General features: G+C 38.0%; 2 protein-coding genes across 10 annotated transcripts in view; one reads left to right on the forward strand and one right to left on the reverse strand.

Annotated features, from left to right (window-relative positions):
* LOC106154031 (CLIP-associating protein 1-B) overlaps positions 1-4,633 on the forward strand; it is a 90,201-nt gene extending 85,568 nt beyond the window's left edge. For all 9 annotated transcript variants that reach the window (XM_087017930.1, XM_087017931.1, XM_087017932.1 and 6 more), the window contains 6 exons: positions 294-360; positions 693-819; positions 992-1,120; positions 1,779-1,916; positions 2,176-2,361; positions 2,612-4,633. In XM_087017930.1, coding sequence (XP_086874056.1) covers positions 294-360; positions 693-819; positions 992-1,120; positions 1,779-1,916; positions 2,176-2,361; positions 2,612-2,719 — 755 coding nt within the window. In that variant the 3' untranslated portion in view covers positions 2,720-4,633. The remainder of the gene's footprint in view (positions 1-293; positions 361-692; positions 820-991; positions 1,121-1,778; positions 1,917-2,175; positions 2,362-2,611) is intronic.
* Positions 4,634-7,110: 2,477 nt separating this feature from the next.
* Positions 7,111-9,809, reverse strand: LOC106154026 (uncharacterized). The gene has a single exon (XM_013528239.3). It carries the CDS (start codon positions 9,431-9,433, stop codon positions 7,811-7,813), a length of 1,623 nt encoding a protein of 540 aa, XP_013383693.2. The 5' UTR covers positions 9,434-9,809; the 3' UTR covers positions 7,111-7,810.
* Positions 9,810-10,256: the final 447 nt, after the last annotated feature.

Raw genomic sequence — 10,256 nt, forward strand, 5'->3', positions numbered from 1 at the left:
TGGATAGTGCTCATGTACAACAACGAACTTACTGTGTATTCATAATTCCCTGTTGCTTGAATTAAATTGTTTCATTTGTGTCAGTTTTCTTTGCATATGCTTACTAAGATCATATCTAGCTTTTGGTATGTTATTTCTCTTTTATCTGCCTGGAACCACTTATGCTACCTTGTATTGTGTCTATCAAAAAATTAATTCAACAGTCTGAAGTTTTTCATGCGGATTTGGTAATGTCTTTTATTATAAACAAAAATGGTATAATTTGTCCAGTAATCAGATGTTGTTCTTTTCAGAATTGCCTACTGAACAGAACGATGCCATTACAGAGATATTAACAGAATTATCCAACCACAATAAGAGGTATGTCTGCCATGTTTATGAAGAAAGTTGTTTAAGATTTTTGTGCAAATTTGTGTAAATGTTTTTCTTTTTCCCCATAAATGTGACAGTTCCTGTGATTATACCACAAAGATGATTTTTCATGACTTTCTAAACTTATCTTTTGATTACTATGAATTTTTTTTAAAATGGTGAAAATAATTTTAGGGATTGCAATTTTTTAACTAATCATTTCTGTTCTTATGTATATTTTGATGAAGTATTACATAAAAAAGTGAAAAATGCCAGTCTCAGTATTGAAGTGTCACATCTTACCACTGTAATCAGGTCATGTTCTATTGTATTTTATTCAGACAAGAAGAAAGGAAAAGTGCCATGTGGAACCTCCTGAAGATGACCAGGGAAGGAACTGTCGGGATTTGGGAGGAACATTTTAAGACCATTCTTCTTCTTTTACTAGAGACACTGGGAGATTCTGATGTAAGAAGATATGATGAATAGATACATGGATTGGAAATGAATGAAAGTTTTTGTATTTTTTAATTTATTTCTGTTTTATTTTATTTTGTTATATATTGCATCATGTTAATGGTTACTCAAAGAACATTTGAATGGGAGCCAATTGCAATCGATGTGTGGTTTTTCTTTTCAGTTTCACATCAGAGCAATGGCAGTGCGGGTACTGAGAGAGATCGTACGGAACCAGCCACACAGATTCAAGGAGTATACTGAACTCACCATTCTGAAGATATTAGATGCTCACAAAGACCCAGAACGTGAGGTGAGTCACCGTACATGCCCTAGTAGGCACTTTTAACTTTTATAAAATGTCAGCAGACATTTCTGTGCCTTAAAGATGCATACTTAATCAATTTTTGGTCACAGAAACCAACCAAATGCCAGCATGAAGTTTCAAATAGTATAACTAAGAGAATTACCAAAAGGCATTATTTAATTTTACCCGAAAATGATGTTTGAACGGATTTTCCTGCTGGTATTCTAAGCTTTATGTCAATGGGGCAGGAAAGTAGGTCGCGAAAGTAGGTTAAATTTACAACCAAAAATTTAAAGAAAGGAGCAGTCTAAAGGTCTTTTATGGCTGATCGAGTGATCTATTCAGTTTATCCCTTGGCATGTCGAATTTATTTGAGTCATATAAGAATCTAGTAGAAGTGGTTTACATGTGTTACTGGGAATCCACGCTCCACTGATGCTCGGTTCGTATGTACCTTTAAAATAACAGCTGGTTGTTATGGTGAATTTGCTGGCAGCCAAATGCAACTGAAAATTGGACCGATTGACCACACTTTATTCAACCTTTTTACCCAAAAATTAATGAATTAGTAAAAAAAAAAAAGGGAAAGATAAACATACTTGCCATTACTTTTAAAATTGAATGGTGACAATTAGTTTTCATTCATTCTATCATGTATCCGCAGGTTGTGAGGGCAGCTGAGGAATGTGCAATGACGTTAGCCAAATCCATACCTACAGAGCAGAGCTTGCGGGTCCTGATGCCCATAGTACAGACCTCAGAGTACCCTGTCAACTTAGCTGCCATTAAAATGGAAACAAAGGTGTGTATGTGATTTTTTAACCTGACTAATATGTGAACTTCAGGTTTTTTGCTGGTTTGAAATTACACATCTATTTTGTTCCTCATTTATGGTAAGGAAATATTACTTTTTATTTTTAAATGAAGCAGAGGTATTTTTATTTTGCCTTCAATTACGAGAATCCCTCTTCTGGGCATCAATTCACCTGAAACCATCCACATCTGCCAGCCATATTTTGTACATCTTGTCCATGTAGAGAGAATTGTTTCTGTACATTCAGGTAATAGAACAACTGAGCAAGGCGGAGATGATGCCTCTGGTGGCAGATGTGGCGACAGGTCTACTGAAGGGTTACGACAACGTGGAGAGTAGTGTGCGTAAAGCTAGCGTTTTCTGTCTTGTGGCTGTCTACATGAGCATAGGAGAAGAACTGAGGCCTTACCTCACCGAGTTAAATGGTAGCAAGGTGGGTAGTGAACAGGATTTTTTATTATATATATATATATATATATATATTAATATATTTTAATATTTTGTTAATTTTTAATTTTGTATTAAATACTTTTTAGAATTTATTTTTTCATAAATTTGAAATGAGAGAATGTGGAATATAAGTTTGTTCTCTTTCTCTCTCTCTCTCTCTCTCTCTCTCTCTCTCTCTCTCTTATAACACCTTTGAGTAACATTTTTTCTTACTCTTGGCATTGTTTTTTCAGATGAAGCTGCTTAACCTCTACATAAAACGAGCTCAATCACAGAAAGAAAATGGAGGCTCACCGTTGAAAGTTGCATCTCCTAGTTCTGCAGAAGCTGCGTCTGACTGACCATCGCCATGTCTGATGTAAGGAAGTTCAGCAAGGGGCTTGCATGACCATTTTAAGTTCAGATAATCCTGAAGAGCATATTCTGAAGAAAAGAGGTCTCTGCTGCCATATCCTCAAAATATATCTGTATTGTGGAAAGCTGTGTATAATAAGTTAGCTGTTTGATACAGCTGTGTGGATTTTATATCCCTTACATATCTGATTACAACAAAGGTTCTGGGGGAAAAATTCATACTATTGGTTTTCACAATACTATTTGAATATTATATTAACGTGGGTAATGAACATTGAAAGAGAGCACCAGAAATTTGCAAGACCCACAAGTTGAAAATTTATACTTTAATTGATTAAATGAAAGATACTTAAGTTGCTTCTGAAATGAAAGTTACATAGCAACTACATTAGAGTGAAACTGTGTAAAGCGCCTTTTTACTGTACAAGTCTTTTAACATAACAGTAATTTGGGTGTCAGGTTTATCAAACTATTTGACGCACTGAGTCAATTACGTTCAGTGATGTGACCGTTTTAAGTTAAATGACATTGTGACTTAAAATTGCATTTTTCTTAGAAGGAAATACAGGTTTGATGAAGTTACTGGAAGTGCATGCGCATGTCTTACACTATTTACAGTAATTACATTAATATTGTCACTAAATGTACGTGTTATTACAAATGTAGTCGTAATAACAAAATGGTTAAATATGTTAACTGTTGTATTACTGGGTACTAACCAGTCATATTTTAAAACCTGACAATTAAATGACATGATAACTATTGTAATTCAGTGTAACTAATATATAATGCCTGCTAATATAGTGTATCCGTTATGTAAAAGGGATAAATGAAGATAAGTTTTTTTACATGTCGAAACATCATTATTTTGCAGGTAACTCTGGTTTTATTTGAAGGATATTTTGTTTAAAAAACAAGATATACGTATGAGAAACTTGCCTGTGAACTCTTAGTTGGAGAATAAGTTATGTATTTTATATTATTTGATGCACAGGTCGTAATTCTGTTTAACTAGTCAACGTCAGTGGCTTCCGTCACACCTCACGTCACGTGTTGGTCACGTGCACCCCAGGGAGCTCGGTGTCGCCACTGTCGCAATATAAATCGTGAACTGGTTGCTCATGCTTTGAGAACTAGGAATTCGAATGTTTATTTATATTGTATATATATTTGTGCATAACAATTTGTCAAAATGTATTATAATGTAGTGTTCTCAGTGAATCTTTAGACTGAAGGAGAGACGGAATTATTGTCCTCTGCACGTTTAGTTTAAGTCGATCGCGGTCAGATACCCATACAGGAGTGGCAAGAAGTGTATGATGTTAGGTGTGATTATAATTTACATCGATGTTTATTTAACGCTCAGCTGTCATTTGTTGTTGACCAAGACTAAATATTGAGAGATAAATGAAAGAAAAAAAAAAGAAATGCCATATTTGGAAAAACAAGGTTGCATTTATCTACCAGGACTTATTTTACCAATTGTTCTTTGAATGTGGTTTTTAAAGTGATTCTGAAAAGACTTGGTTTCAGAAATTGTACAGATTAGGAATTACCGCGTTTTCAAAATGATACGGAAGTTGTGCCTTTTAAAAGTCAAACAAAAAGCCTGTTACGTGGGCATCTTGCTTACTACTAAAGTGGAAGGTATGAGCCCCTGATAATATCACGAACAATGCAAGTGTGAGTATGGCGTTTGTATGATAATTTTAGAATGTTAACGAATAAGAAGCGTCGCCAAAACTTGACTTTCACAAAGATCGGTAGTGTTTTTTATGGTCGTTGCTCCAGTGTAAGTGTTTTATCCATTATTGGCCACGCCCTGTACTCGGTATAGTATAAGGCATATGTGGACGTGTATGTGCAGAATATACCTTGAGAAATAAATGCTTCTTTATGTATGAGCTTTCTTAATTGTTACATCTTGAATCCGGCATTGAAGAAATTGTGACGTGCATATGTGAATGTTCACATTTTAGAAAAACGACGACTTTCACAAGTTTCTCGTTTTCGAGAGGCTACTCGTAGACTGGTAAACGAATTTATACATTAAAATGTTTTATGGAGTTCTGGAAACGATGTACCTTGGAAAATCAGTGAAACTTAGAAATTCAATATTTCTTGTGTAGCGCATTCCATTTTCTAATATGTCAATGCACTTTACAATACCGTTATAAAAATTTTAAGATTTACAGCACTGAAGTAGAAACTTGTTTGAAAAGTTCAAAAATTTTAGTCATTAAACTTTACAAAAAGATTATTTTTAAGAGACTTGTCATAATTACTATAAGATCTTATATATTAAGGCAGTTCGTTCCACAAGTTTGGGGTATGAACAGTAAAAGCCCTTACTCCATAAAATATGTAACAGTGCCATGTAAAGGTCCAACGTGTATTGTGACTTTGAGGACAAGCGAGTGAAAAACATTGGACATTATAGTGATGGAAGTCGAGAGCGACGAGAAAAAAATGCCATGTTATGCTTAACTAAACTGGTCGGAAGGATTGGATGTGAGAGAGGCGACTTGGTTCTTTATTAAGATGGTGTAAGCGATCTTATGACACCCGTCAAATCAACAGGTGACGCAGGAATTAAATTACGAGACACATACCGAATAGTATTCATTATGCCAAGCAGTTATCCATTCAGATAGTTAACTGTGTACATTTCCTATGCGTCATGGAGAATGTATGTACACACCTCGGATCAAACCAGCAGTACAGTTTAGTTGAGTTTTGCAATAAAGGACAGCTTCACCCTTTTGTCATGGTGATATGCACATTTTCCCTTGCCGTTTTCTTTCTTTCTTTCTTTCCTGACGGCCAGGAACCCGAGGGGAAGGTTTCGTACACTTAATATGACTTGCCAGACAGTATGGCTGTCACATACCAATTGGAGATAATGTTTTCGAGTCCCTATATTACGATGCATACCCAAGTCCATAACCAAAAACATTTCACTGTTGTATACCTGCAAAACTGGGTTTTTTAACAATGCCCTGGTCACAAATGGGATATATTTCAAATAATGTACTTTGACATTGCCTGATTATTCGACATTCATGATAAAACAAAACAGGCCTGGCCTAATTCTTTTCCGCACATGAATATTTGAGATTCCATGCGTTGCTGTGGTAGCTCCTGATCACAAATAAACACGCTCTGTAGGGTCGTTTAAGTATATTAAGCCATTTCGGGCACGGAAATTCTTTGGGCTCTTTTAGGGGGTATTTCTGAAAGATATCATTTTCGCGCCTAGTCTAATTTTCCACAGTTTCGTCTACTCTCAAATCAATGCTAAATCCGCCCGTGCGATGTTTTATACAATTTCTTGATATATATAAACGAATCATCATTCATTTAAAACCGCCATAGTCATCATGTTATTTCAGAAGTTCTTTGAAGGAGGTAATTTTAAGATTAAAAACCTACATTAAAATAAGGTCTAAATTGAAAGGCAGCTTTGCCGAGTATTTAGTCATAAAAATTACTGTGTAACATTTTCAGAAGCCTTATGTATGTACACCTTTAGGAACTGAAGCGAAAAGACTACAAATACCCCATCCTCAAAGTTTCAAAAATTCTGCAGAGCAAATGCAGGCCTACCCAACTACCAGACTCGGCACCGAATGATCCTGAATTCACCGGTAGATCAGACCACACTACCCGTTTTCAAGGTGTGTGTCAGATCGCATTACACAGTATCAGACGCGACACCGCTCTTGCCTAGTACGCGATGTGATAGTGACGATTCTCAGGGGGGTTGAAAAGCATTGCATCACTACTCAAAATTTGTTCAGGGTATGATACTGTGTAATGCGATCTGATACACACCTTGAAAACGGGTAGTGTGGTCTGATCTACCGGTGAATTCAGGATCATTCGGTGCCAAGTCTGGTAGTAGGGTAGGCCTGAAATGCAAAGGTCTTTGTCCGATGGTACCATTAATTTTCCCCTACTCTTGCTCTCACGCGAACCTTTACGCCGTGCAAACAATTTGGAACTGCATGTTAGATAATAAAAATGAATAATAATAAAATAAAAGAATGAAAAAAGTTTCGATTCAGGGTAAGTATACGAGAGAAGAATAAAACAACTTCAACATGAATTATTATATCATAAATGTTATGATGCACCTTTAGAAAACAACAGAAAATGAAAATTGAGTGCAAAAAATCTTGATAGAGACAGACAGGCAAACATGGATCGAAACCTACTGTACTTTCATCGAGTATGCTCAGTCACATTTTTCACCAAAAAGTATCAGATCAGCTCTCTGTCATATTATATGATTTAAACATCCAAAACATATCCTTACTAGATGTGATTTTGCATAAAGTTGGCAAAGGGAACGCAGTGATATGAAAGACACTGTTACTCGCATTTGATAGTTTATTGATCAAATGATTATTAACGTAGATCTCTAAAATATTTCACAATTTTCCGCCAATGTTACGAATGAAAACCAGTTTGTAATTTAAATGTTATGGTTCACATTCAACGCACCTAGACAACGCTAACTGACAGTATTGCACTTTGTGCATTCAATTGTAACAAATATACAAGAAAGAATGGCATATAGCTTACTGGGGGAATTCCATGTCTGGTAGGCCATATGTATTTAAATGGTAATGGAATTTATACAAGTGCGTGCAGATTGCAGTTAAATAATAGCTTATTAGTTGTAACAAGCTTTACATTCAGGCATTTAGGTGGGACGCTTAAATCGCCTGAGCTGTTACAAGACCTAACAATCAGATATGACTGAAATATGTTCCAGTTAAAATCGTCATAGTAATGACTCTCTAGTTAACTTAGTGAGCCGGTTCCTGTCTACAAAGGACACAAATCTGCTTAATACAAAGGAAGCATTGATATGAACTTGCTTTGTAATTTGATTAGAAACACAAAAGACAATACATTTTATAATTTGTCTTTCTTTATAATTTCTAAGTTGATGGGCGACGGAGTTTAATCACAGGTTCCAGTGTACCTAATGGAAGCATTTGCGAGCAAAGCAAAGGTATAGCTAACTACACTGTTTTTCAAACTAAAAGTAACTAAAGTAAAAAAAACAATTAAATAGCTGATGCAGACTCCTCGATACTATCTTCCTTGGTTTCCTTATTCTCACTTGGCTCGTTGATGTTGCCACTGTCCTCATTTTCTTTTACTTCGACATTTTCGGTATTTTCTTCCTCTTTTTCTTCAACGACGTCATTTTCGTGCGTTTTATCCTCATCCTCGTCCTCATCTGACTTTATTTCAGTCATTGGTTCAGATTCATGATCTGAGCGAAGATAGAAGCTTTTTTGCTTTTCTTTAACGTCTACTTTGTATTCTTTAAAAGCCAGTTGGAGCGTCATGGCCATTTTGCGTGCAGAGATTGGCGAGTTACAAACGTACGCATGACAGTTGGTCACTTTATTGGCTACTTTAATGTCCGCAACAGTGATGACCGCAAACACGCGAGGATAGCGTGTATCCTGAACACCGTACGAGATAGTTTCTATTGGGTGACACACGGGCTCAAAAGTTTTGGCTCTATTTTTTGGATGTTCCGTGGCTTCAATGCCAGTTGAGCTAATCGTGGTTTGGGTCAACGGCAAGTCCTCTCCCTTTTTCATTTGATTGACAGCTCTCACCATGACATCCACTGGCTCACGTATGTGATCCATGCCAAAGAGACCCTTGCAGGGTTGTTTGCCGAGGTATTTCGTGACAAAGTGCTGCGGCAGCCCCTCGACTCTTATTCCTGCATATAGTTCCCTCGGCAGCGGAGGTGGTTCCTTCGGTTGCTTTTTATGGTGAAACTTCTCAGGGATTTTACGGAAGAAATTCAAAGTATTTCTAAAACTAGTTCTTATCTTAGAATTTCGGTCCTTCGGCCGAGCGCCACCATCTCCTGGCTTATCTTTCTTCCGTAGGGTCACCTCGGCTTCGGGCTCTGGAGTAATCTCCCCTTCATTGTTGTCATGGCGCTTGAGCGTTGTATCGTCCGTGTCGTCTGCTAATACTGGGGATACAGACACTTCCGACGATTCTACGCTTTTAGTGGAAGCATTGCTGAAAGAGTCCAGTTTATGTTGGTCTGACACTCTGTCCTCGACCTCGTGGGCAGAAGACACCCCACTGTCGTGCATTTCTAAATTGTCCCCCGTCAGTGACGTTGTAGTCCTAGACTCTTCACTTTTGACAGAACTATTAACGCTATGTCTGTCAAAACCGTCGTCTGCTTCCAAAGGCACCGCAGCCGTCGCTCCCTCTGGCTCCTCCGTCATTTTATCGTCTGCTTCAGTTTGAGTCTCATCGTTAGGACTGTCGGCCGGGCTACCAGAACGGAGGTCATTTGTATCTCCAGACACAGTTTCTCCGCTGTTCTCTACTATTGTTGAATCACTATGTTCGGAATCGACATGTTTCTCTTCTTGTTCTTTCTCATGATCCGGCGACGATGACCGTGAGCTATTATCGTCGTTTGTCTCTTCCATTGTACTGTCTGGCCCGGGTGTCGATTCAGTGGACACCTCGGTGTTCTGTTCGTCGGTAGGTGCAGAAATATTTGGCTTATTTTCTCCCTGAGAATCCATTGTACCTTCAGAAGGAGACATTTCTTCCGCGTTTGTGTTCGTCTCCCCCATGTCCGGCACCTTCTTCTTGCTTTCGTCGTCTGAGGAAGATGGTGTTGATTTCGAACTCATTTCGTTGATTTCGGAAGCAAGGAGTGTGCGCTGACTAATATTATTGAGCGTAAAAGATTGACATCAGTACATATCTCATCAGTCACTGCATGTGTCACGCTATTTCCACCAAAACTTCAGGGGTTAGTGTCTGTGTTCTCCCTCGGCTAGCTGAGCCTACAGAGACGCGTTATTCTGGTCGCCCATTGGTGTTAAGATGTGAAATCGCCAGCAGCAGACTTAAACAACTGAACCACCGCCACCAACGACGTGGTACAGACCCCGTGTTGTGATCCGCGACTAACTGATATGAACTGCACGCATCACAATTACTAATGAATATCGCGTGCCAAAAGTTTTGTTTCACGGACAGACGCGAAAGATTTAATGGTCATATCATTGGTCACCGGCATTGCATTTTTGTAGTCCTTTAGAATAATTCTACCGATCTAACGTCAGAATTACAGTAGCTGACTTCGAACTTGAAGAAAGATTACTAAACGCCGTAAAATTTCAAACAGATTTTATGTCGTTTTTTTGCCTCGGCCTCATAAAAGTGACGTCGTACACGGATACCTGTCTGAAAACCTGTCCTAGGCTAGTGGGTCGTCCTCTGCATGCATCATGAGATGAGACCTTAGATAGACGGCGATTAAATGGCTGATACCAACACTTTACGAAAGGCCATGAAAACTAATGACTGTCTAAGATGAATAAATCTCTTCTAAACGTCCCATCCCAGCTCACCGACCACAGGTAGGGGAGACTTAAGATACGACCTGATGTAGTCTTATGAGAGTCACGACAGTGTATGGTTGAACACATATGTTTTGTTACTTAAGGG

This window comes from Lingula anatina, chromosome 7 (assembly GCF_051362555.1).
Source record: "Lingula anatina isolate TDL-2025a chromosome 7, LinAna3.0, whole genome shotgun sequence".
In the NCBI taxonomy this organism is placed as follows: Eukaryota; Metazoa; Brachiopoda; class Lingulata; order Lingulida; family Lingulidae; genus Lingula; species Lingula anatina.